At 41.2% G+C, this 26,753-nt stretch overlaps 1 protein-coding gene across 9 annotated transcripts in view; it reads right to left on the bottom strand.

Annotated features, from left to right (window-relative positions):
• Positions 1–26,753, bottom strand: part of cep192 (centrosomal protein 192) — a 63,882-nt gene that overhangs the window by 8,758 nt on the left and 28,371 nt on the right. For 5 of the 9 annotated variants that reach the window (XM_053431888.1, XM_053431887.1, XM_053431885.1 and 2 more), the window contains 31 exons: positions 25,951–26,226; positions 24,685–25,513; positions 24,466–24,583; positions 24,076–24,208; positions 23,236–23,929; positions 22,510–22,701; positions 22,086–22,234; positions 20,775–21,005; positions 20,460–20,585; positions 19,822–19,962; positions 19,543–19,603; positions 19,240–19,379; positions 12,500–12,592; positions 11,809–11,927; positions 10,898–11,095; positions 9,829–9,919; positions 8,830–9,009; positions 8,432–8,692; positions 8,073–8,194; positions 6,529–6,638; positions 6,262–6,424; positions 5,720–5,810; positions 5,527–5,605; positions 5,276–5,399; positions 4,524–4,629; positions 4,200–4,419; positions 2,486–2,562; positions 2,122–2,217; positions 1,144–1,263; positions 374–486; positions 62–188 (listed from right to left, as the gene is read on the bottom strand). In XM_053431888.1, coding sequence (XP_053287863.1) covers positions 62–188; positions 374–486; positions 1,144–1,263; positions 2,122–2,217; positions 2,486–2,562; positions 4,200–4,419; positions 4,524–4,629; positions 5,276–5,399; positions 5,527–5,605; positions 5,720–5,810; positions 6,262–6,424; positions 6,529–6,638; positions 8,073–8,194; positions 8,432–8,692; positions 8,830–9,009; positions 9,829–9,919; positions 10,898–11,095; positions 11,809–11,927; positions 12,500–12,592; positions 19,240–19,379; positions 19,543–19,603; positions 19,822–19,962; positions 20,460–20,585; positions 20,775–21,005; positions 22,086–22,234; positions 22,510–22,701; positions 23,236–23,929; positions 24,076–24,208; positions 24,466–24,583; positions 24,685–25,513; positions 25,951–26,226 — 5,580 coding nt within the window. Of the gene's footprint in view, positions 1–61; positions 189–373; positions 487–1,143; positions 1,264–2,121; positions 2,218–2,485; positions 2,563–4,199; positions 4,420–4,523; positions 4,630–5,275; positions 5,400–5,526; positions 5,646–5,719; positions 5,811–6,261; positions 6,425–6,528; positions 6,639–8,072; positions 8,195–8,431; positions 8,693–8,829; positions 9,010–9,828; positions 9,920–10,897; positions 11,096–11,808; positions 11,928–12,499; positions 12,593–19,239; positions 19,380–19,542; positions 19,604–19,821; positions 19,963–20,459; positions 20,586–20,774; positions 21,006–22,085; positions 22,235–22,509; positions 22,702–23,235; positions 23,930–24,075; positions 24,209–24,465; positions 24,584–24,684; positions 25,514–25,950; positions 26,227–26,753 lie in introns of those variants that run through there. The other 4 variants (XM_053431889.1, XM_053431890.1, XM_053431891.1 and 1 more) reach the window with 4 other exon arrangements.

Below are 26,753 nucleotides of genomic sequence, written 5' to 3'. Positions count from 1 at the left end.
TGCAGTAATGGAGAATAATAAATCCCTTCAAAAGTCTTGATGGGAATAAGTTGCGTCTCACCTCATGCGTGCTGGATGAGTTGTTGCGGATGCTGACCTTCAAAGTGTTGGACTCACCCACCCGTGTGGCAGGGAAGGTGTACAGATCCTGTGGAGAATACACACCCCTCCACACAGTCTCCTCCTGCCTGGGGGATTACAAATTGTGATAGTTTAAACAGGAAGCCTAACATAATTACATTCAGGGGATGTGAGATTAATTCCTAAGCTATCAATGCATCCACATATAGCTATCTCCCATACTGGCTGAAAGTTCTACAGGGAACTTGCTGAGGATCATATGCATATTTAGTTTTAGCAAAATATTTCTAACCTTTTTTTGCCTGCTGAGGCATCATCTCCCTTTCTGGTCTTGACTGTGGGCTCTTTTTTCACCACAGTGCTGTCTCCTTCCTGTGGTTCCTCCACAGATCCAGATTTTACACCCTTTAGACAAACAGACAACATTTTAGGATCTTGGCTAGTCATCTCAGAAAGGGAGAAAATAAAACTGAAAGACCCCTCAAAACATTGGGCTAATTAAAGACAAGTTCAAAGTAGGGCTGCAACTAACGACTATTCTGATAGTCGAGTTTCAGTCCAAGTGCACATTTGTATCAAATTAGACATACTTTGTGAGGCCAACATGACCTTGACCTTTGGCTACCAAAGTCAATTGATTCATTCCTCAAGTCCAAGTAAATGTTGTGCAGAATGTGACACTTGACAGCATTCCAGAGATATCACCTTCCCAAAACAAAATGTGCTTTGTGAGGCCACTGTGAGCTTGACCAACAAAAGTTAAACATACACATGCACGCTGGCACAACACGGTTGGTATATATAAATATATATTCAGAAAATCATGAAAATGATCAATTCCCTGATTTTTTGCTTGCAACAGTTCGAACTATGCAAAAGTAAAGCGAATTTATTTCATTATGGTTTACAAAAAGCATACATTAATGAGAAGTTATAATACTATGACCATTTTAAACTACACTACGAGCTTTTTCAATACAAGTATACGGCTTGTGCTGAAAATTTGGTTTAGTATGTTCTGAGAAAGACCTAGACAAAAAACTAAAGGCTGGGTTCTCTCACAGTGCCACAGAGCTGGAAGCGGGTTCTGGTTTTCTGCTGGGGCTCAGACACTGGGTGGCACTCCAAGTCCCAGAACTGTGCATAATCTCCTCGGTCCCTGGGCAGGAAAGTCATAGGCACCTGAGAGGATAAGAAAAACATTGGAGGAAAGGTATTTATATTGTAACTTTTTCTTATGCACTCACATGTTCTTCAACATCATAATGGTTTCATAATTTAAAAAAAATTGTTTTGACAAAATTTCTAGGAATAGGATAATATTTTCGGCTCAAGTACCCTTTTTTGGTGATTCTTACGACATCTTGTACGACTAAAGATGTACCTTCGTTACAGAAGCACCGGTTGGTTTGTATTTGTCAGTCTCCTGTCTGGGTGTGCTTCCTCTACACCTGCTGAACTGCGCTAAATTTATATTTTATAAATAAACACCAACACTAATTAGAAGTTATCAGGACCTGAACAGGACTGAAGTTAGACGACTCTGCATCGATGTAGTGACAGAACATAATCGATAAATGTTTTCCGCTACGTTCATTGTTTTAGCAATGTCCTGCCGCTGCAAAATTAAAACCACCGCTTGTTGTGGTGCTCTTCATTGTTAAATCATTTTTACAGTGTGCACCTCTGGTGCAGAGATTGCATGTTTTGTTTAAAGGACGTCGACACCAGCATAGGCCAGTGTCAACAGCGGAACTTCTTTATCATCCTGAGATATTTAGTTTTTCTTTTGTTTTTTTTCAGTTTTTCGACATTAGAAATATCATTCCCATGCCTACTCGCTAGTGGAGAATCCTCTTGATAATATCTTGCTAGTTTCTCAAATGGACTCACATTATCTTGACTTTTAAATTGGGGGCTGGCAGGTGAATCTATGGAGAGCTCTGGGAAATTTCAGGAGATTATCTGGAGTTAAGTGAAGGTCTGAAAGCAGCTCTCGTAAATCACACTGACTTTCTTTAAAAATGTGTGAATGCCTACCTGCATTTTCTCATTGGCTCCAAGAATTCCTGAGACCCTGGAGCATGTGAAAGCAGTGTAGGTAGCCCGGTAGACATCACCAGTGTTGTCAACACCCTGGGGAAAGAAATGGGTTGACATAAGTCACTGTTATCACCCAATGGTCAGTAATAAGACAGAACTACACGATCAATTAAACAAAATCAGGAGTGCAAACCTACAGAGAAAAAAATCATTAGCAAAGTCATTCATGAGACTTGACAAAAAACAAAACTAAATAAATGAAACTAGAAATAGTAAAAGGGAGGGAGACTAAAGGGAGGAAACATAAGCAGTAATAACAAAAAGAGTTGGCAGACGAAAAGGATAATGAAGAAAAGAGCACCTTGACATATGGTGGGGCAAATGATGACAGGTACCACCTCACTTCTACTTGCCCATTCTGCACCTCCAGCTTGGCCTCTGAAGTACAGCAGCAACACAAGAGTTTGAATAAGCACACTGTTTATTGACAGAAATGAAAAAAATTAAATGCATTATTTCCATTTAAACAACATGGTTTTATTGAGAAAATTTCACATGGCTATGGACGCAGTGAGAGGGCGCACAGCTGAGCCGCAGCGCCACCAATTCAGGGGCAGACACCCAAGGGAGCGGCTCAACAAAGTCCGCTTACAGTGGGGTCTGTTCATACATGTTTGGACAGTGAAAAGTTACGTTTGACAATTTTTACCGGATCTGACAGTAATTTACTGCCCCGCTCTGTGACTCTATCATTTGCACAACACTGCAAACCGAATCGAGCCAATCTGTGCTTGCCCTGCCATCTCGTCTGGCTCTCCATACATTGTCTAACTAGACAAATTATGTTGTTTCTACACGTCTGATGACACTGTGTTGTATGTCGGTGTTTGCATCGATGTGTGTGTGGAAGAGAGCGAGCAGGATGGACCAATGAATGCACACGTTGCTTTGAAGAAAGTTCAAGCAGTCTTTTGCGATACATATATCACGCATGTTGATGTTGCATGACAGTCAATTTTCAATATGTCATGAAGCCCTACCATCATCTACAATCCCTTAGAGGTTGTTTTTTTACACCAAAACACTTGTAGATTATCATTCTAAAGTTACTCAAACGTGACTGCTTATATACATTTAAAAAAAGAGAAACTTCTTTCTTCTAGATCAGGGATGCCAGGGTTACGGCCCGCGAGGTGATAAGGGGAGAAAATATATATATATTTTTTTTTATCAATTTTTTTTTATATAATTTTTTGTTAATTTTCGGTGGAATCCGTCAGTTGGTCTGTTGATGCTGCCCGCCTCAGCTGCAGCAGCGCCGGTAGTGGTGATCAAGATGTCGTTACTAGCTAAGAACACTGTGTTGAATTAGTACTGAGATGTCCTGAGGGTCAGTGAACAGGTCGGGGTGGGACATGTGACAGTTCTTGACCAATGGCTATTGAGTTGTGTGGGATGACAGGCTCTCATTGGCTGGTTTGTTGGCGGGTCAGGGGTGAATGAGGAAGTGGAGGGAGAAGATGAGTGTTGATGTTAGGAGTGTAGAGATGACTCACGGACATCTGAATGATGTTATGAAAATAGCCACTGCCCAGAAACTGTCCCCCGATATGGACAAGCTGGAGAAAGTTAAAAGGTGTGTGGCTTCGACAAGTAGCTGAAGTAGGCTGGTCTCCCCATTTATCATAATCCAGTGTGATATGGGTGGGGGGGAATAAAAGGGGTTGGGATGGACTGATAGCCAGGCTGGTGCCATATAGGCATATGGGTGTGTGGAAATATGGGTTGGGGTTGACCGGTGATGACTGGCAAAGTTAATGTCTCGCGTGCGCGTTAGACTCCTTGGTCTGTGTTTCTAGACGGCTGCCACGCCCCCCCCGAGCGACGCGACGCAGTTGAGGCGCACTGAGAACAGTCCGACCCGGTCGTCAGTCCCGACCCCGACCAGGGCGGGGCGGCGGTTGCCAACGTCCAAAGAAAAAATTGGGGGGTACGTAGCTGGAGATTGTGTGTCTGAAGGGGTACGGGACTGTGAAAAGTTTGGGAACCAGTGTTCTAGATAGTCATCTCCCTACCTGATGTTTCCCCAGTGGGAGTGGTGGCAAAGATGATACTCTTGTTGCTGATCTCAACCTGAGCTTGTGGGGTCTCCAGGGCCAGTGAGGGGTCAGTGATGAGTCTGGCCACAGGAAGAATAGGGGTGGCAGCATGAGGGGGCAGCGCTGACAGTGTCCTATCTGATGAGGCTGCGGACACATCCAGAGCCAGGTCCTGACGAATCTGGACCTTAATAAACTAAAAAAGAGGTAACAATGTTCACATTAAGCTCATGTTGAGTTCCCACAATTGAAGATAGCATTTGCTCACAAAGTTGGGAGTGCATTCTTAATATTTAGTACCTTCTGTCGACCATCACACTGGACATAAACCTGTCCACTCCATGGAAGCAGGGCAGATTTAGTTGTAAGTGAGGGGTTAGGGCTGATCCAAATCTGCAGATGGCACCTTGGTAAACAAGTAAAATGGAAAAAGTCACATATAGTCACAAAGATTATCATTTGAACCTCTTCCTATAAGTGTTCATCCATTAAAGATATGAAGAAAGCTGCCACAAACAAGTTTATTTAGTGTGTGCTGTGGACTCCTGTTTAACAAGTTGGTCAATATGCTCTTGTCTGGCTGATTACTGATGTTGCATGCATAAGGGAGAAGCACTACATCAATGACCTTCCAAGATTAATCCCTTATTTTCAGTGCTGGGAAGGATAGACTATCCTGTTTACACAACTTCGTAATTACCCAGTAATGCACACGTAATGTCTACATTATTTTACTTCTGTTGAACATTTACTCAAAGCCGTCTCTATTCAGATGGATGTAATGTCAAAAAGGTCAATAATGTGGCTTTGTTATTAAAAACCAAAGTGTCAAGTGGAACAACAAACATGACACATTATCTAAACACAGTAGTAGTATTAGTTTATGTAGCATGTATTTCAGAATTGACATTTCAATAAGTTTGGTATAAGTATATATTACAATTATTTAAGCCAATACGGCTACTAAATGTTTTTTAGCATGTTTCATGATTCAAGCATTTATTTAAGATTACACAGCTTTTACTGAGCCACCGAGTGTATTTTTTTCTTACTGAGGCTCGATCACTCCATGTTGAGGTGTGATGGTGAGGCAGTGAGCAGGCCAGGACAAATCAAAGCTTAGCTCTCTGGAAGTGTTGTTACAGATCTGAATCTGACTGGTGGTGGCCGCACCACCTGAAAATGAAAATCAACAATGTTAGATTCCATTGCAGCGCCACTTAAATGTGGTGTGTTGCAGAAATATAATGTAGACATCTATTATGATGATAAGTAATTTTGATGAAATTTCGATTCTACTCACTGATGGTAGGAGTTGTTAGAACAAGCTGTTCTGGATGGATGGTCCAGGAATCAGACTTCCTGCGTAATAGATTGGAAGCCTGAGGGAAATAGAAAACATCTTCTACAGTCTTTCTCATCCTGTTGAAAAAGCACTAATATAATAGCCACTCAAATAAACGTTATTTAATTTTAATTGAAGAGGATATCTGTACCTTTAAGGAGGTTTCTGTCACTCTCAGTGCTGGACCCTGGGGACCTTTGACTGGCAGCACATCTAAAGACACACCACCATTTACCAAACCGCTGAAAAACATATAAAAGCAAATGATGCAATGTGTTACATTACATGAGCGGACAATGATGTGGAGTCAGAATAAGATGCTTTCTTCTCTTTTCAGTGGTTTTGTATAAATAGATACAATATCGGTTGATAATGGAACTCTTCTCAAACCCAGTATTGGCCGGGCTTTAGACAGGTCTAATAACTAGGTTTATAACTGAAACCATACACTTCAAGTAGCTTTCAAATATCAAAATGATGAATGCCAAATCGAAAGATGGAAAAATGCTGATTACAACAAAAACAACTGGACTCAGCTAAATCCAGTTGACCTGGGGTTTTTTTTGGCACTTGGACAGACAAAATCAATCTTTATTTGTATTCCTGTCTTTGTGTTGAGAGGTGAAAGTGAAGGCTGGTATTAAGATGAACCAGGTCCTAGCATATGTACGTGGGTAATACTTTGGACAGTACCAGTCTGTTTCTGAATCTTGCCTAGCAGGGGGCAGCTGCAGCTCAGTATGGTCTCTGTCGTCACACGCAGTGTTCTTTCTACTTCCCAGCAACGACACAACCACCTTACTCATGTTGCCATAGAAGATGTGGGCCTCATTTGGCCGCTGGGGCAGGTCACAGGCTACAGGAAAAGTGAAATCATTAGTCAGACTTTAAACGTTAAGGCATAAATTCCAAAATGACAAAATTGGCTTTTCAAATAATTTATCAAATATAACATCTTACTCTCTGTGACATTTTCTTCCCCCAGGAACTTTTCATTGAAGTTGATGTTTTTCAGAAGACTATTCTCGGACAGAGCTTGCTGTGCAGCCTCTGGTTTGCTCTGAAGTAATCTGAAAGAGCAAAATAGTACAGTTTGGCCATTCAATAAATTTACAAAAGTGCATCTATGTGCAGTATTTTCTCTACGAGAAGGAGCCATTTTGGGGCTCAGTATCTTGCCTAAGGCAGGGGGAAAAATAAACTTCAGAGAGAGGCATATGTGAGTGAAGACAGAAGTGCAATAGATCCCGCATGAAGCGAAACACATCAACAAGATGTGTGGTTGCTATGTAGATTTCCTATTATTGAAAGGAAGAGTAATACAAATGATTTAAAGAAAGAATGTATACTATGTGTATATTCAAAAGACTTAGAGTGATAGTTCACACATTACCTCCTCACCACTATGCCAATGGAGGGGTGTATGTGTGAAGTGTTGGAGTCCACAGAACAATTTAGGAGAAAAAAATGTTTTTGCCTCCATACTGCTTGTGTGCTGTCATCCAATGTCTAGAAGCCCTGACATTCAAATTCGACTCAAACAGCATAATTTACACCGTGTTTTTAGCCTATGTCCTCTGATATCTTCCTCAGAGCTGCATTTATATCCGCAACACACAAACATTGCAAACAAGCTGTCACCCAAGGCTTTCTCTAGCATCCCTACTTCCAGTAGTAGATATTTATGCTAAAAACATGGTGCAAATTATGCTGTTTCGAGTCAAATTTGAATGTCGGGGCTTCCGGACAGATGGATGACACCAACCGAGCATGGAGGCATTTTATGTATTTTGTCTGTTTTATTCGATTTGAAAAATGTATCACCAGTTACTTCAATTGTATTTGATTTGGCTACAACAGTGTTAACCCCTGAGACAAGTGTAAATCACCATCACCCTGTTCAGACCTGATATTAACATCGAAGCGTTTTCTGAGTGGAGTGTATTCTTTTCACCTTATATTTTACATGCCCATTTATTTTTATTGTTATATTATTGCTTTTATGTGTTCAAGCTTTCATGTGACATAGCTCTGTTTATTAATTTAATTTGAACACTACCTCGTTTCTGACCACCTTAACCTGGTTGTCTGGCCTCCTTGTCACATTGCATTGGCTGTTAAGACTTTGATCCTCGTTTGAAAAGTGTCTATGTCTGTGTGTTCTCCTGTTCAACATTTCCATGCACTACATTTTTTTGTATTTTTGCACTGAAACTTGTAATCGTATTATACAATTGTAGAATTATAAGTAAAAAACACGATAACTGATTATTTTACAAAAGCCTTTTAGTTGTCAAGTGAGCGTAAAAGTGCTCTTCGGTGTGCGTAGATCCTGTTCTTGCACAAGTACGAAAAACATTGGTAAATGTCAGAACCTAGTGCAAACTGCGTCAGTGGGTTTTAAGAAGAAATTTCTTCTTATGAATTGGTGAATGAGGCCCATTGTCACTACAAAAGAAAATAAATTTATGAACTTTATTAAGTTTGACTAATAATAGTCGCACCTCCTGTATTGCTGCCTGGAGACCTCATCTCCACAGAACAAACAGACAGTAGCCAGCAGGGCAGTGACTGACTGACACAGGCCATGTTCTCTTTGGGTTGACTTCATGAGCACAGTTATCACCTGAAAACACAAACAAACACAAATGGTGAAAAAGTGTTAGTTAAGTACAAACCAAAGCAGAGCAATAGCACAGTTACTATTATTTAATTCTTCCCTACGTCTTACTGCATAATAGTGTCTTGTACAGTGCATCAATTTGATTGATTGATAAAGTTCAGTACAGAAATTCTCACGATTTATTTTCTTTAAGGGTTATTGTACAAGAGGAAATTATGTTAGCTGTATATAATCTTCTACCTCTTGTGTCCTTTCCTTAAGCACAAACTGTGATGGGGCAAGGCTGATGACAGAGGGCTCCAAAACTGATCGCGTCTGCATATCTGTAAAGGCCACTGCTTTGATGAAAGCTGCTCTTGATCCTGTGTTCCTCACGCACAAACACACTTTGCTGACGCGACCAATTGCAATGTTTGTTAGTGTCGCCACATAGCTGTCGGCCTGTTTCCTCTGGTCCTCCAGGATGATGTTGTTGGTCCCGCCATAGCCCGACAGTGGAATCTTAAGATGACAAACAAAAAATTACAACTATGCCACAAAACAGTGAAGGAACTGAAGCAGGAAAGAGTGACAATGTAACAAGAAAAATAATACTGGGAAATAAAAGAGCAGCGAAAAACGAATGGCCACATCCTCACCGTAAATTTGACCCCTGGCTGTGAAGGCTGGACTCCAGACTGTTTGATCTCTAGCTTGGACAACATTGAGGCAACCCTGGTGGGAGCAAAGAGCAGGTGGACAGCCACGTCCTCTCTGGGACGGATGGACAGCTCCCCATGTCGGGTTAGACGCTCTTCTGGACTGAACATACTCTGGAGCTGTGTGAAAATTAAGTTTGTATACTTTACATTAGAACTGGCAAGGTTATTCATTTAAAATTCAGAGAGCCACAGCTTTGTGGACTCAAACACTTCACCCACCCCTCCATCGGTATAGTGGTATGTTGATAATGAGTGAATTTTCATTTTTGGGTAAACTATCCCTTTAAGTGATCAGCTGTAATACTTGCTTTCCTCTTCCTTATTCCCCCTTAGATCCCAACCCCACTATCCTTGTTCAGTGAGACAAGAGAGTTCTAGCTTGTCATGCCAGGATTTTAAATATGATTTGGAATGGTATAGTGTTGCTTCATAATGCTGTTTTTTAACAATCGCCACAGTCTCATAGTGTGTACGCCTTTGTCCAGTCTTGATTAAAAACTCACAATGTGTACCTTTCCCTTTGGAGAGCACACCGTGTGAAGTTGCTTATTTACTTTTTACATCCATTCTTCCTCCTATCATCTCTACCTGGTGTGTTTTCTCACTCACTGGTCATTAGAATCAACACATTTGATTGCCTGAATGGCATCACTTGAGAAGATTTACAATGCATCCTGTTGGTCTGCAAGTTTGGTGGGCAACTAAACCAGTGCTGTAAAGGCGAGAAAATGTCAAAATATAAATTTACGAATCCCGAATGATTTATCAGTTTTTGGTCCAGGTTCAGACAGGATAGCGTAAGAGTCCGGATTTTAGTTTTAGATGATGAGAAAATTTAGCTAGGATGTGAAAACAAGTGTAATGTGAGAATATTCTGAACAATACGAAACACAGATGCGGCATTCAGTCATCAAGTACTCAAATATTAGAGTCTACCTGAAAACAGTCCTGATCTTGACCACGAATGAGCAACCGTAGCTGCTGTGTGACGTTTGTAGAGTTGTTCCTTAGAACCAGCTTCTGTTGGCTGACAAACAATGGCTGCTATTGGTTATGTGATTACAAAGAGTAAGAGTTCAGTTATAAATATGACAAACTTTGCATAAAAATTTGTGTAGAAGAAGGTAGCGACCAATGATTCAAGGTGATTGCTAAAATGTGCATTTTATTGAAGTTACTACTGAGGACTAACATCCTCTGTAGACAGCGTCTGTCCCTTCCCATGAATAACATTAGGGCTGCTCGATTAATTGAAATTTAATCGTGATTATGATTATGGGGTCAAACGATCTCCAAACTACTATAATCGAGTTGAAACGATTATTTGGCATTTGTTTTTGAAAGAGACGCGCATGCTCAATTCAGTCCTTCCCCCAAAGCATTCAGCAGCCCAGCTGACTGGCTCTCACTCTCAAGCAGCTGTAAAGTGAAAGAGGCGAGTTGTGTGTGTGGTGACCGCCGGTGAAAAAAACAGCGGTGGAAAAGCCGGGAGGGCAGCAGCACACCATGGAGCGGCCGTGCCGCGCACCGCTATTCTCAAGCGCGCTCCCGCCTGGCTGTTCAGACCGGTCAGACCGGACCCGCATTTCTCCGCGCCGGTCAGTCGGTCAGAGAGTGTTAGGGTTGCCATCATTAAGGGTTTGAATAAGCGGGCTCCGATATCCTGGTTTCACGGAGGAATAAGACACGCAGCCGTCATCGGTGTTTACCGGAGCAAGAAGCAATAAAAAAAATAAAGCATAGACTTCAGAATAATGGCATGTATTAATAATAGTTTAAATAATCGTGATTTTGATATTGTCCAAAATAATCGTGATGATTTTTTCCATAATTGAGCAGTCCTAAATAACATTATACAAACCTCAATAGAATAAGGTAGACCATAGCGCCTCCGTTTTTTTGATTATTTTCAGATGAATGACCGATATCTTGAATGACTAGAGTATTCTTTTGTAACCAAGTTATATATATAATGTAAATTGATGAAAACTGAAAAGTTGCTTACACAGCTCGTCCCAGAGAGACGCCTCCCCAAGCTATGAACTGTTTATTAGAGAGAATTGGTGGAATGTCTTTGGTCAGACCGGAGCCAAAGGCAGAAGAAGAGTGAACAGCAGGTTTCCCAGAGTCCTCTGGTACAACTTCTCCTTTCAGGGTTACCTCATACTGAGGGCCTGATGGCAACACCAATATGGTGAGGAGGCTGTAACATAACAACAAAGGTTATTGTACTGAGTGAATTGCATGTCCACTGAGCATGATATTTTGGCATATATGACACAATATAACTAATAATTTTGTTCAGGCATGTACTGCAACAACCTGGTTATAGTGTAAACCCCACATTGACATGCTGCTCAATTTTCTAACCCCATTGCTAGCTACATATTTGAACAAGGGCAAGCATTCTTTTTTTAATTTAATAAGTGGTTTGAGATTTCTTATTATTGATTTTATTTTGGTTTAGACTGGTGTTGCAGTGACAGGGCATAGTGTACAATATGAATGAAATATGTCTAGAGCCATTATGAAGTCTACTGTTAAACAATTGTGATGTTAACTTGTCAAGCCTTCATTCTTAATTTTGCTACTACTTTCAGTGTTAGAATTTGGATTAATGTTATGTATTATATAAAGACACAATATTAAAAATAATACATGTTTCCTTTGATCCCTCAGCACTGCTGTCACAGCAATACTTCACTATCTGAAGTCTAGAAACCTTACAACATATAGACGATCAAACTATCAGGTTCCTCCTGACTAAATAAAGTTGTCTTATCCTGGTTTCTCGGATTCTTTAAAACAGCTATTATATGGAGGAAACTGTTTCTTTTTTTCACAGGAATAATTTTTTCCCCAGAATATAAACTAAATTAACTTAAGAACTTGAAAATGCATTAATTGTATGCCAACCTTTCTCTGTTTTTCCTGTTTTTCTGTGCTTTGAAGGAAACTGTGACCTCCTGCTCATCTCCTACTCTCAGGAAGAGTTCATCAGGTGTCACAGAGAAACTGCCCTCAGCATCACTACTCTGTACACAGAAGAATGAAAGAGAAATAAAAGTTAGTAAATAGAATTGAGAAGAAGACGGCAGAACATAGGATAAAACCACAAAGGAATAGAAGGTTGAATAATAAGACATGGCCTCTAGACAAAGAGGCCACAGTGAATCCTGCAGAGGGTCTCCTGATATGTGCTGCCATTGGCTCCTCCAGAGTTTCTGCAGAAGTTCTAGGAGGCCAGGTGGAGGAAGTCCACAGAATCTCCTGAGGGCTATCACTCACTTTGTGTTCACACATACATATATCACTGGAGAAACTCCAGGGAAACTTTGGAGTTCAGTGCATGTCTGAAAGCAGTTTAGGAGTAAAAGGCAGATTAAATAGATGAAAAGAGAAAGGAATGGGGAAATAGTAGGTGAGAAGAGATAAGAGAAAAGGGGAGGATGAGTTGGTGAAAGAAGACCAAAAACATGGACAGCACAAGAAAAACAGAAGCAAAAATATTTAGGAATTCCCATTACATGTGCCATAGTATGAGCACAAAATGCAAGATACTTACCCAAAACCCTAGTATAATAAGAAAAGTAAAGGTCAGACTAACCTCGAGTTTCAGCTGCACATCAATATTTCCAGCATTCTTTAATGGCAGCATCTGTTTACTAGATATACCCAGCGGAGCAGACAGGCGGAGATTCTAGACAAAAAAAAAAAAGCACTTCTCACTGACAACTCTGATGTTAACAGTCAAGAAGTTATAGAACCTAGAAAACAACCGAACAAGAAAAAAAGAAAAGAAATATATATATATATAATCCTTAATAATAGCATCAGTAGAGTATTATATAAACAGTGGGGTTCAAAAGACCACAACTAACAGAGACCCTAAGGCAGGGGTCGGCAACCTGCGGCTCCGGAGTAGCATGCGGCTCTTCAGCCCCTCTGCAGTGGCTCCCTGTACAGTGCATATTGCGCATATTTTTCTCGAACGGTGAACTTAACGAATCGGTTTTCATTTGATGACCGTGAGTTCACGTAAATTTTTTAAATCATCATCATCGTATCAGGCCGTCATGAAATACCGGGAGCCTGTGAAGGTGTGTGTGTGCACGCTCCCAGATAGCGGACACACACACAGGCCCCGGGGCTCCGTGCCCCGCTCACTCGCTCAGAGACGCACACATTGAGATCAGAGCTTGTTCACGTGAAGCAGCCGCTCAGTGACTGACCGGCTGCTTCTTAACAGTGGAAACAGTGAAAACACAGAGTTTCTCTGGTCTCAGCTGCTCAGAGATCAGCGCCGCAGCTTCTTGATAAGAGCAGAAGCTGCATTTGGTTTGTACCGAGCTTCAGTTTCGGTGTCCGCCTCCAGTCTGACCTGCTCTCAAGTTTTGATTTAATATTTCGTCAACTAAAATATGTGTAACATCCTATTACGGCCCGGTGCTCTTCCCTACAGGTCGCTAATCTAGAGTTTCCGAGCACCGGCCTTGGTAAACTAACCAAGGACAAATCCCCAAAAAGAAAAGTCTGGTAGGAAAATAGAGTTTAATTCCGATAAATTTGCTTTCACTGCAGGGTTCCTACAGGCTTTAACAAGTTAAATTTAAGACTTTTTAAGACCTTTTTAAGCCACTTTGAATAGAATTTAAGACCTATTTCTCGGCCATACTGGCAAAAAAGTATGAAGGAAAATTACTATGAAAGAAGAAATATGTCCCAGAATTACTTGCAAAGTAAATGTATTCCTGTTCAACATAACAATGACTGAACATAACAGTACACAGAACTGTGTGTGTGAGTGTGTCTGTAGACCTGGTTGAGAAGGAATACAGGCAATAGCTAGCTAGCCCTGCACTGAGGCAAAGACTGAATCCCTGAACTTACAGCAGTCCTAACAGGTCCAAAATAGTAACAAATATATCAGAAATAACTGAGCCTTCTAGTCAATAAGGATGCTTTTGTTTGTCAAACAGTTACCAAGTATGAGTTCAATAAACGATTCTTTCAACATAGAGAAAAAAGTATGTTCCAAAAAAAATGGCCAGAGAAGAAAATTAAACATCCCAACCCAACACTACATACAGTGCCTTGCATAAGTATTCACCCCCTTTGGACTTTTCTACATTTTGTCATGGTATAACCGCAGATTAAAATTTATTTCTTAGTTTATGTAATGGACCAACAAAAATTGTGCATCATTTGGAAGTGGGGGGAAATATTACATGGATTTCACAATTATTTACAAATAAAAATCTGAAAAGTGTTGAGTGCATATGTATTCACCCCCTTTACTGTGAAACCCCTAACAAAGATCTGGTGCGACCAATTGCATTCACAAGTCACATTTGCAAGTCACATAATTAGTAAATAGGGTCCACCTGTCTGCAATTTAATCTCAGTATAAATACACCTGTTCTGTGACGGACTCAGAGTTTGTTGGAGATCATTACTGAACAAACAGCATCATGAAGACCAAGGAGCTCACCAAACAGGTCAGGGATAAAGTTGTGGAGAAATATGAAGCAGGGTTAGGTTATAAAAAAATATCCAGAGCTTTGAACATCTCTCTGAGCACCATAAAATCCATCATAAGAAAATGGAAAGAATATGGCACAACCGCAAACCTACCAAGAGGAGGCCGTCCACCCAAACTGAAGAGTCGGACAAGGAGAAAATGAATCAGAGAAGCAACCAGGAGGCCCATGGTTACTCTGGAGGAGTTGCAGAGATCCACAGCTGAGGTGGGAGAATCTGTCCACAGGACAACTATTAGTCGTCTACTCCACAAATCTGGCCTTTATGGAAGAGTGGCAAGAAGAAAGCCATTGTTGAAAGGGATCCATAAAAAATCCCGTTTGGAGTTTGCCAGAAGCCATGTGGGAGACACAGCAAACACGTGGAAGAAGGTGCTCTGGTCAGATGAGACCAAAATTGAACTTTTTGGCCTCAATGCAAAACGCTATGTGTGGCGAAAACCCAACACTGCCCATCACCCTGAGCACACCATCCCAACAGTGAAACATGGTGGTGGTAGCGTCATGCTGTGGGGATGCTTCTCTTCAGCAGGTACAGGGAAACTGGTCAGAATAGAGGGAAAGATGGATGGAGCCAAATACAGGGAAATCCTTGAAGAAAATCTGATGCAGTCTGCAAAAGACTTGAGACTGGGGCGGAGGTTCATCTTCCAGCAGGACAATGACCCTAAACATACAGCCAGAGCTACAAAGGAATGGTTTGGATTAAAGAATGTTAATATCTTAAAATGGCCCAGTCAAAGCCCAGACCTCAATCCAATAGAGAATCTATGGCAAGACTTGAAGATTGCGGTTCACAGACGGTCTCCATCCAATCTGACTGAGCTTCATCTTTTTTGCCAAGAAGAATGGACAAACCTTTCCATCTCTAGATGTGCAAAGCTGGTAGAGACATACCCCAAAAGACTTGCAGCTGTAATTGCAGCGATAGGGGGTTCTACCAAGTATTGACACAGGGGGGTGAATACTTATGCACCCAACAGATGTCAACTTTTTTGTTCTCATTATTGTTTGTGTCACAATAAAATTTATTTTGCACCTCCAAAGTACTATGCATGTTTTGTTGATCAAACGGGAAAAAGTTTATTTAAGTCTATTTGAATTCCAGTTAGTAACAGTACATAATGGGAAAAAGTCCAAGGGGGGTGAATACTTATGCAAGGCACTGTAAACCTCTATCTTCTCAGCCCTGCTGCCTAGGCCACAATTTCCTTTTCAATTGTCTCAAGCTCAGCCAACTTCTCCTTGCAGCCCCTACTCAGAATATTTAACTTGGAGATGACCTCGGCCATCTTCCTGCCAACCTTGCCCTCAGCCTCTCGAACACCGACGAGATGGCAGGAGTTTGTTGTTGGCTTTTCACTTCTCTTGTGTTTCTCTGACTATGCATGCGATTCTAAAGCCTTTATCCCCGATGTTCCTAGTTTTACTGTTCTCTTGCTAAAGGTGCAGTGGCCTTCAAAAACATTCCCCTCCACTGGTTTTAACCAAGCACTAAACGTGCTTTTATTCAACCAAGCTTTGTTGAACCTGCACTTCCCCATTAAGTTACAAAAGACGTTGACACACTAGTAGAATTTCCGTCTCATTTAGCTTGATTGCTGTTTGCTCCGCGTGTTGTCAATGGCTAGGCACTATGTATAAAGGCTGTCTATCCGCAGCGCGGAGGTTGCGCGCAGAGCACAGAAGGGGAGCGCGCGCTGCAATCCTGCAGTAAGGCCGGCGCATGCTTCTGCAACTGCGTATGTGGCCTTTCACGCAGCTGTGTTGAAGGACTCGTTGTCATTCATGCTTCTCAAATGGTTGCACGTGTTACAAAGCAATTCACCGCCAGGACACTAGGCGCAATAACGTTTTTTGTTGAAGACGGCCTGAGAGACGCCTTCTTTGTGTGTGGCAGTCGTCGTCGACTGTTTATTTACATCGCCACTGCGGCTCCTCATAGCCTTTTTCTGGCGGACAAATACGCCTGTCAGTGACGGGTTATACAAGTGGACATACTTTCGGATCTCTTCTGCCAAACGCTCTTCTATTTGATCCATATTCGTTCTTCTAAATCTTCTGTGGTTTCTGCCGGTATTATGGGGCCGGATACCGGAAATGCGACTCCGGAAAGGATTCCGGAAAGAATGACCGTATTTTCCGCACTGTAGGGCACATTGGATTACAAGGCGTACTGTCAATGAATGGTCTATTTTCTATCTTTTTTCATATATAAAGCGCACCATAAGACTATAAGGCGCATTAAGCGAAACAAAACAGTCAGTCAGTCAAACTTTATTAAACGTGTTGTCAAAGTCTTCCTCTTGAAAATGACCATGGGTGAAAGTTTCTGGCCATTAGCCTGGTAACTGAGAACTACAATGAAGGATGACTTCTCATTCCCTGTGGTGCGTATAGACACCGTTCTGGTCCCTGTTTTCTCCACGGTGCGGTTTACGGGGATATCAAAGGTGAGGGGAACCTCGTCCATGTTGGCGATTTGCTCTGGCCGGATCTTCTTTTCAGTGATCTTGTTTTTGCAGTATGCGCGGAAAGTTCGGTAGTGCGTATGGAGAGATTACGTCTTTTCATAAAACGAAAGCACCGAGAAGGAACGCCTCGAAAGTCATTGATATTCATGTTCCGTGCTAACGCTGTTGCCTTCAGTCGAATAGAGACTGTAGAGACGCTTCTACCTGCTGCTCTCTGTTCAATAACCCACAGTTCAATTTTGTCCTCTAACTGTGGCCATCTCGCTTTGTTTCCTCGGAAACTCTGTGTGGTCTTCTTTACTTGGCGCAGGTCAACTTCTTGCTTCCTCTACTTCCGTATCATTGATTCATTAATGTTGAATTCTCTCGCAGCTGCTCTATTCCCATGTTCTACTGCGTGACTGATAGCCTTGAGTTTGAAGTCCGCGTCGTAAGCGTGTCTCTTGACAGGTGCCATTTTGGGGTCCCTATACACACACACTGTAATATTATGGTGAAGCACAGTATGTATTACTCCGCGACGCTCCGGACTACGGTAGCCGTAATGCTGCAAGCGGTGCGGCTTTGTAGTTTACCAAAGTCGTACTAAAACATTTTGACAGAGCGCCGTGTACCACACAAAATCGCTTTGAGGTCAGTAAGCACAACCAGAATTAATCCATATGTAAGGCGCTCCGGATTATAAAGCGCACTGTCGTTTTTTTTTGAAAATTAAAGGCTTTTAAGTACGCCTTATAGTGCGGAAAATACGGTAGTTAGCAGACCAATCACAGCCTTACAGGCTGCGTGAGGCTTACGGAGCTTTGTATGTTATTAGTAGTTTCAGAGATCTTTATAAGTTAACTTGCACTGCCGGGGCTGCACGGTCAGCGTTATCTGTGGGTTCCTCGCTAATATGTATATACGGGTAGATAAGGATGTATATTGTTAATAGGGAGGTGTGTAGTCTGCATGCACGTATCTTTCCTTTCAATAGAACCACACGTATTCCCACCCATATCCTGCCCTGCCTTTCATAGGCATATGTTGTACTGTGCTGTTGCCAAATTAAAGAACATTAACAGAGAGAAGTCGTCTGACCAGTGTTTTAGCAGACACCTGGAGCGGAGCTGTAAATCAGAACCGGCAAAAAATAATAACTTCCTCATATACAGTCCTTACATCAATCCTCACCAACACACTGGGTGTTCTCCGATAAGTTTTCACCGGGGGCTGCAAATTTAGTGATGGTTCCATGCTGATTTATTTCCATACGAATTGTTGGGGGGGGGAACTGATTACCGTACTGCTTACTTTGCAGCAAGGACATCTCCTCAAGCACATCTACTGGAGAGCAAGTTTCCGCGAAGTCGCTTCCTAATCCAATTCAATTTTAAGACCTAGCTAAATCAAATTTAAGACTTTTTAAAACTTTTTAAGGCCTAAAAAAAAATGTTATGTTTAAAAGACATTTCCAGAGCAAGCACACAGCATCTGCTAAAAAGTACCAAGCTGGAGATGAGCAAAAAAAGCATAGTTCTGTGTTTCATTTATTTCAAAGTAGGCCTACACATGTATTTTGTTCTCCTCTTCATAAGAGTTTTGTGCTTTCCTTTTTTGTAACAGGTACAAATTGCAGTTAAATGTCTACAGATTTTGTTTTGTCGTTCTATAATTTAATAAATGCAACAATCTATAGTTTTTATATATATTGTATAACTATATATTTAACTTTATAACCTGTGTTATCAAATATGTTTTGCGGCTCCAGACAGATTTAATTTGGGGGAAGAGGGGGCAAAATGGCTCTTTCGATAGGAACAAATAGAAGAGCATTTGGCAGAAGAGATCCGAAAGTATGAACACTTGTATAAACCGTCATTGACTGGCGGATTTGTCCGCCAGCAAAAGGCTATGAGAAGGAGCAGTGGCGATGTAAATAAAGTCGACGACGACTGCCACACACAAAGAAGGCGTCTCTAAGGTAGTCTTTGACAAAAAACTTTACTCTGCCTAGTGTTCTGGTGGTGAATTGCTTTGCACGCGCAGCCCTTTGGTGAACCATAAATTTAAACGAGTCCGTCGACACAGCTGCGTGAAAAGCTTCAGCCGCAGTTGCAGAAGCATGCGCCGGCCTTAAGTCACCATTGACTTCAATTGTATTGGATTCAGCTGCAACAAAGTTTACTCCTGAAGTGTTCTGTGGACTCAAACACTTCTCCCACCTCTCCATCGGAATAGTGGTGAGTAAATAACGAGTGAATTTTAAATTTTCAGTGAACTATCCCTTTAAATGTAGTGTACAGAGAAACACTATCAGTCTAAAATAAAACGTAATTAAGCAGCTTGACTACCTGTAGGTCTTTAGGCGCATGGACTCTTGCAGTTCCAGACCTGGCACTGAGGGGAATACTCCTGATAACATGACTTGGACCAGGGGAGTCCAATTCAATGTCCACCCGAGCAAGGTACTCAACAGGCGGACCAAGCTCTCCTGGCAAGCACAGAGAGATTAAGTTAGCAGAAAATAACTCATTTTATTTCATCTGAAAAAATACAAGATTAAATAATTCAAAGATTATTATAGGTTCAGTGATCTACTGAATATTTGAGAGATCTTTTAAATGCCACTGAGGTAATCAGTCATGGTTAATCACCTGAAAATGTGTACTTCTGAGGGGCTTTGAAATGTACCCAGACCATGAAGCCTACTGTATTCTGGGGGGACAGAAGGACAAGTAATATTTATCATGAGTGTTTTCAACAGTTATCGCACCAGTTTAAATACACAAAATAATGTTTTGTGTATTTTCCATTACATCCTGGTGCATAATTACCATTCCATAAAAACCTACCTTAAAAAAAAAATGAATTAATAGGTGTAGCAAGAAAGTGTAAATGACTGAGATTATGTTTCAATGATTGAGTTATCTAACCTCTCCGTAGTTGGCAGGCATCACATGATTAATCACAGAGGGAGAAGACACTGGGGTGATGTGTCCAGCCTGTTGTGTTTCTTCGGGTGTCATGACAACTGGCTGCTTGGAAAAGGTAAAGCATCGGCTGGCTGTAGCGTTCTAGGAGAGAGATGTAGAATATGAAACAATGATTACATTTTTTTTATATTGCTGTTATCTAGCTGCATTACATAGCAAAGCAAAGCCAGAATGAGTTTATACAAAGTAAATTATTATCCTTCCTACCACACAACGTTTTATTTAGAGCAGATGCATTAAGATCACATTTATACTAGATATGGAACTTAATGCACCAGTAACTTTTAAATAGCTACTTAAAATTTCCATTATGAGAAGAAACCACAGCAAAATATCTTATTTGTTCTTCTCTAATATCCATATTATCAAAACAGTGATGCACTCAGATTTAGTGTTTGCTCTGTCATTAGCGTAGATGTCGTTTAACTCAGCAGACACTGCTTTAAATTATACATTTGTTATAGCCTTCACAGTAAAATCCATGGAGCTGCCACTGGAGGTCACTGCATTTCTGTTGTTGATCAGTGTGTGTATTGGTATATGGTTTAAAAATGTGGGAAAAAATGCTGTGGACTCACTGCACTGATTACGAGACGGATGGGCACTGTGGCATGAGTCTTGTTGACAAGTTTCAAAGGAAGAGATTTGGCACTGCCTCCCGGAAGGTCTCCAAAATCCAAATAGCAAAATTTACTTTCTTCAACCTGAGAATCAAAACGAATTAAAGTATCCTTCTTTGAGACACCCAATACAAAATATTTACTTTAATCCATAGCTCATTCAAGCGATGTCTTATCTGCAAATTTATCACCATCTCTTTGTGTGAATATTAACCTTTGAGTAATGTACTTCCTTTTATGATGGTTATTTTTGGTTAAGAATGTGATCCTTACCTCTACTGCAGGATTCTCCGCTATGGCAATCAACACCACCCTTTTAGCAAAGCTATTGGCCCTGGCAGCCACCTCTATCTCAGCAGACGCAGGCCAGGACCAAACAGTGAGGACACACTCGTAAACACCAGCCTGTGGAGCTATGAACAACACTTTCTGCTCCTCTGTGCTCTTTGGCCCAATGATAGTCTTGTTCTTGACTATGAGCCACTGATAAGGCAAGCCCTCCACCTGTAGGAGGTAACATTGAAGATAGAATTGAATTGAACTGCATTTTCACATACTCATCTAAGTCATGTCAGCTAGTTAAAAGGCCCCATATTTTACACCTTTCAGGGTATTCATTTTAGGTTTTGGTACCCCTAAGATGATATATAAGTGGTTTAAAGTCGAAAAAAACTGCTGCAATGTGTATTTCCTTGTCCTCTCTTCTGCCTCTCTCTGGAGCTGCAGACACAACAGGCAGTTTTCGGCTGCCTATTGAGCCCCTCCTCTGATTGGGTAACTGCATATTGAGTGACACGCGACCAGCACTGTTACCGGTCTCATTCTGGCGCATTAGATGATCTCTAATGTAAACAGCTGAAAGTCACATTATGTTTGGATATCGCTCTAGAAGACCAGCCACATATTTACAGTGGGTTACAATAGGATGTTTCTGAATGGTAAGTAACACCGTCCTCATGTTTGTTAAATTTTTAGAAAGACAGTCGGCCAATGTAGGAGTATCGTCCCGAGTTACAGTACGGAGTTTCAATATGGAGTAACGTCTGCAGTGTTTCTTCAGTGTTGTTTGTTGTTGTTAGCCTGTGGTAGCTAACAAGCTGCTAGCTCAGCAACATGTCTGCTTGGTGTTGCGTTCGCAGTGGAGGTGACGGGGAGTGGGGATGGTGGGATTGGGGACTGATATTGGCTGGGTGGGGCTGAGAGACGAGTGTGAACCCATATGACATCATACAGGGAGGAATTACGAAACGAGACGTTTCAATAACATATTTCATGGAATGGACTGAGTGAAAAAGATTGCGGAGTGACTGTCTTCATAGTTTGAGTGTACCTACTGCCCCCCTTCAAGTAATTATGGATAGTAAAAGCCCAGATAAATTTATTTTACACAATACAGATATTGCTCGGTTACAGATAATAGGAACTTGTCTTTAATCTGCACTTACTCAACATTTTTAAGTGATAAAATGCCATCAGAATTGTGTCCAAAACCCTGACAATTTAAAATGTGAAGTATGTATTTAAAATATGATCTAGGTGCTTTGATATTGCATAGAGCTCGACACCCCTGTGTTCTCTGCTCACCTTTTCTCCATCAATAGCAAGGCTGGTGACAGTGATTGACACTTGCTGCCATCTCTCCGAGGGGTTGAAGAGGCTGAGGGAGGTCTGTGAGGCAATGCCTACGCAGCAGGCATTAGGAAACCGCACTTCTCCTGGTACCACCACTTGGCCTGAGGATACCAGAAGAATGAGGATGACTGATGCAGGGAAATGCTGCTTCTCAATGCAGAAGAAGGTAATGTACTTATTAAAAGAGTGAAAATAATGAGATGCAAAGACTGTTTCCAACAGATTTCATTAGTTAAGGGTATCAAGAATATATATAAAACAATAACAGCCTAAATTGACATTTCTTAAACGTCTCCTCAGATTCTCTAATATATCTGAAAAATACATTGAAATATGTACAAGAGGGTATTTTTATAAATGCCAAAACCATTGCTACCTCTCAGTTCTTCAAGTCCACCTGTCCCAAGTGGCTCTGCATCATGGTGACTGTAAGGTTTCGCTATTATACCTATGTCCTGTTGATTCTGATGGAGTCTGGGGAGGCGAAGAGAGCCAGCAGCAGCAGAAATTTCCAGAGGCCCTGATGGTGGATGGGTGTGTCTCACTGTTGGATCATTATTGGATGTGCCTGAAAAAAAAAAAATATAGGACGCAGATAGTTTAATCATGTGTTTCAAAATTATTTGTATGACAGTTATATTTCCTGGTAATGTATTATTTTTCAGACATAGCATAATGACTATTAAGTTGCATAATCATAACTGGTTCTAAATGCAGATACAGTAGGAAATGTATTATGTTTTCTACTGGTTGTATTCATTCCACTCTTAAACATTAAACGGTACCCATATCACTCAAACGGACCCTTACAAAAATCTAGGAATTTGGCTAGATAGGTCACTCATTCAAAATACATATTCAACTAACCCAGAAATTTTAAATCAAACTCAGTTTCCTTTACAGTTCACTGTTACGGTTTTGATGAATTTATTTTTATGGTGTTATTTTCCTGTTGCTCGGGTTTAATTTTTAATGCTGATCGTGAATGTTACTTGTTCTCAAGCCTCTCTTGCAAAATAGATCTTGATCTCAATGTGACTGCCTGACTAAATAGAGATTAAATAAAATAAATAAATAAAAAGTGGATAGAAAAGGGACATGCCTGTAGAGGACACACTGTAGAGACCACTTCCTGTTGGTCCCACAGGATAAGCACCAGGATGTAATGGAGCTTCAGATCCCAAATAATGCTGAGCCAGCTGGGAGTTATAGAGAGAGCATCCAGTAAGGAGGGACTGCACATCTCCTTGGTGGGGAAGGTCAATAAAACCAGTGCACTGGGGCTTAAAGCTGGGGATGGGCACATAGTGAAAACCCTCTGATGAGCAGGACAGAGGAACGCCAAGGCCACCAGCATAGATGACAGATGACAACGCTGAGCTAGCAGCTCCCCATTGCTGGGAGCTCTGAGGAGCTGGGATGCGTCTAGTTTGCTGAATGTTCAGATTGCTACAATAACCTGAGTCCACTTTGGTGAGCTGCCTTACATTGGATTCAGAGAGGTGCCTGTGGGTCCTACAACCTGCTGAAAGATCACTGGTCCTGTCCCTGGCACAGTGGTAGTTACATTCACTCTGACTGCGAGTACAGCTCAGGGCAGAACCACTACGTGACGGCTCTTGTGTTTTACATTGCGTTGCTGGTAGAGGGTCCAGACTTTTAGAATGCTGTGGTTGCAGCTGATCTATGCTTTTAGATGAGCAAGGAATATCAAGGTTAGACTGTTCATCAGGTCCCACAGGTGGAGTTGGACTGAATCTGATGATGGTGGTGCTCAGTGCCATGGTGCAATTGTTCTGTAGAGTAAAACAAAGAAGACATTGGCCTTACTTGTAACAGATACAATTGATATTTTACATCTTGTCCTATGTCTTAAAATGATTACTACTGTGTTGACATTTTTTTTTCAACACAGATGAAAATACACTATATTGTATATTACCTTTTGTCTCTCAGGAGTTGGTATGACAGTGCCATCATTCATGGAGATGTATGTGAGCCTGCTGAGACTAGGGCTTGAGCAGGTTGACTGAGAAGAGAGGTCAAGACCTGGACGTTTGTCCGTCAGACATTCACTGGAGGATGAAGGTGACAATGTAAAGGCAGAGTGATTAATGGCTCAAAATGCTTACATCCTGCATATGTTAGTTAAAAGCATTAGCTTAACAACAGAATCAAACCAGAGACAACAGAGTAAATATTTAAGAAATATGGCATCTCCTTTCTTGTCTAATACTGTAACCAATTAATTTGGGTTACATTTATTTGAAAATTACCATTTCATAATATAGCTGACAGTAATACAATCTGCAGAAACGATGTGATTAAATACCCATTAGCACTGGGAATGGAGGTCTGACTTGGAGAGGAGTGGGTGAGTGGAGAAGTGGATGGTCTGAAGTTACACTGCGTCTCCTCCCCACATGGCTCTGAAAAACCCTTCGGGAGTTCTGAGAAACAAAGTCAATCCAATCAATCAACAAATTAGTTCATTATGATGATCAAGCCAGGCAATACCTGCCAACAATGTACAATATATCTGCTTATTTACCTGATGCAGGTTCTACTGATGACCAGATCTTTTGGGAAGGGGAGCCAACGTTTTTTTTCTCCTCAGAGCTACAAGGTAGTGGAGTTCCCACAATATTCCTGGATAGTGGTTTCTTCTGCAGAGAATTACTCAGTCTGTCCTGATGCTGCTGGCCTGCAGTCCTCATCCCCTGAGACGGGGGAGAGCAACCTTTAAGGTAGGGCAGACCTGACTGCCCTTTCCTCCATCCTGGGAAGGTTCTAGGCAAGCCAGTTGAGGAAGAAGAGTTGTCATCACTCTTTTGTTTTGCATCTAAAGAATACCCAGTATTGTTTTTTCCTGGTGGCTTTTGTTCTCCTGCCTTTACTCCATTATCTGTGGACGTGCTGCCTGTGGATCCACAAGTCTTGGTTGCAGAAGAAATTGTTCTATCACAAGCTGCCGTTTTGTTGGCAGGAATCTTCAGCATTGAAGATGGTCCCGATCTCATAGACATCCCAGCTGAGCTGAAAGATGTGTGGGGACAAGGAAGAGGGCTTCTTTTTGATACACTATTACCTGGCGATAATGAATTTGAAAGTGAGACTGCAGATGCCTTCTTTTGAGTCTCACTGTACACTCGCTGAAATGAGTTGTTCTGGTCCGCTGGATATCCTGTTTGAGGGTTCGTACTGAGGTTGTGCGCCCATCTGGTCAGGTCAAAGGTAGTTTGTGCGAAAGAGGCATCACTGGGGCAAGAGACATCAGTCGTTTTCAGGTACTTCTCCAGATCAAAGGCACTTGGCTCTCCAACATAGGTTCTTGTCTGCAGTGTGTCCAACATGGCACTCTCATCTGGTTCATAGAGGATCTATGTAGAGGCAAGTAGTGTTCTTTAAATTTAACATTCATTTTAAGAGGAACATTTAAAAGAGAACTGAGGAAATTATGCTTCATAATAACAGAATTAGTATTTAACGTCAGTCACCACAAGGAGTACATTTTCTTTGTCAAGTTCGACAGAAGGGTGTTTATAAGTAAACCAGAACATGTTTTAGGGTTTGTTATATTGAAACAGTACAGTAACAGAATAATTAAAGCTATTCAAAGAAACAAAATAGTTCAAAGGATGGAATGCTGGGATTAAATTTTTAGAATTAACAAATTGGTAAGCATTTATGTCATAACACCAGAAAGGACTGAGAACACTTTTGCTGTGCATGGAAATGAGCAACATATACAAACTAACAAACGTTACTTCAAAAATATGTATAATGATAACAAATATATATATATCCAAAGCTTTACATTTTCAGCTGAATGTTGATCCTCTGTGCTGTTAGAGGGGACTGAATCCATGGGTTGATTCCTCATCTTACTCTTCTTGGAGAGCGCCATGATCATGGCAGCCAGCTGTGATGGGTCAGTGCTGATCGATGCATCAGCAATGGCTGAAGCAATGGTGCTGATACTCAGCATCAAGTGACTGCTGTTGTTGTCCAGGGTGGCACCGGTTTGACTACCCAAGATTGACTCTGGAGAGCCTTCACTGTGGTCAGGTAATGCAGCACTAACAGAATGGTCCTAAAGACGTGAAATGATCTCATGTCAGAATGCAGGTTTTCCACTACATTAATTTGGCAAAAGTGGCCTGCCTCAAATTATAAGCCCTGTATTTTTTCACTATGTTGGAGTCTCCTGTCCGAGTGTCCTCCCCCAATTCCCCTGCTGACCTGCACGCACTTTACACTCTAACAATTAACACCAACACTAATCAGAAGTTATTAGGTAATTTACAGGCTACTATGTGCTTGTTTGATTTGCTACAGAATAGTATTTAAACATGTTGAAAAAAAGTCACATAACTTATAAAGGAAAAAGAAAGTAATTCAAAATGGCATAATAAAGATATGCTACAGGTAAGTAGTTGGAAAAAGAGTGGCGGGGAAGAATCACTGGTTGAGTAGTGTGGAGTGATGTGTCACAATGCAGTAGCACTGCCAAGAGATTGTTAATAAATCTAGAGGAAACACCGGAATGCTATGAAGATGTTAGTGTAACCCTAGAGAAATATTTAAATATAAAATATATGACATAAAAATATAAATAAC

This window comes from Pleuronectes platessa, chromosome 10 (assembly GCF_947347685.1).
Source record: "Pleuronectes platessa chromosome 10, fPlePla1.1, whole genome shotgun sequence".
NCBI classification, from domain to species: Eukaryota; Metazoa; Chordata; class Actinopteri; order Pleuronectiformes; family Pleuronectidae; genus Pleuronectes; species Pleuronectes platessa.
This window is presented reverse-complemented; position numbering and strand designations above follow the sequence as displayed.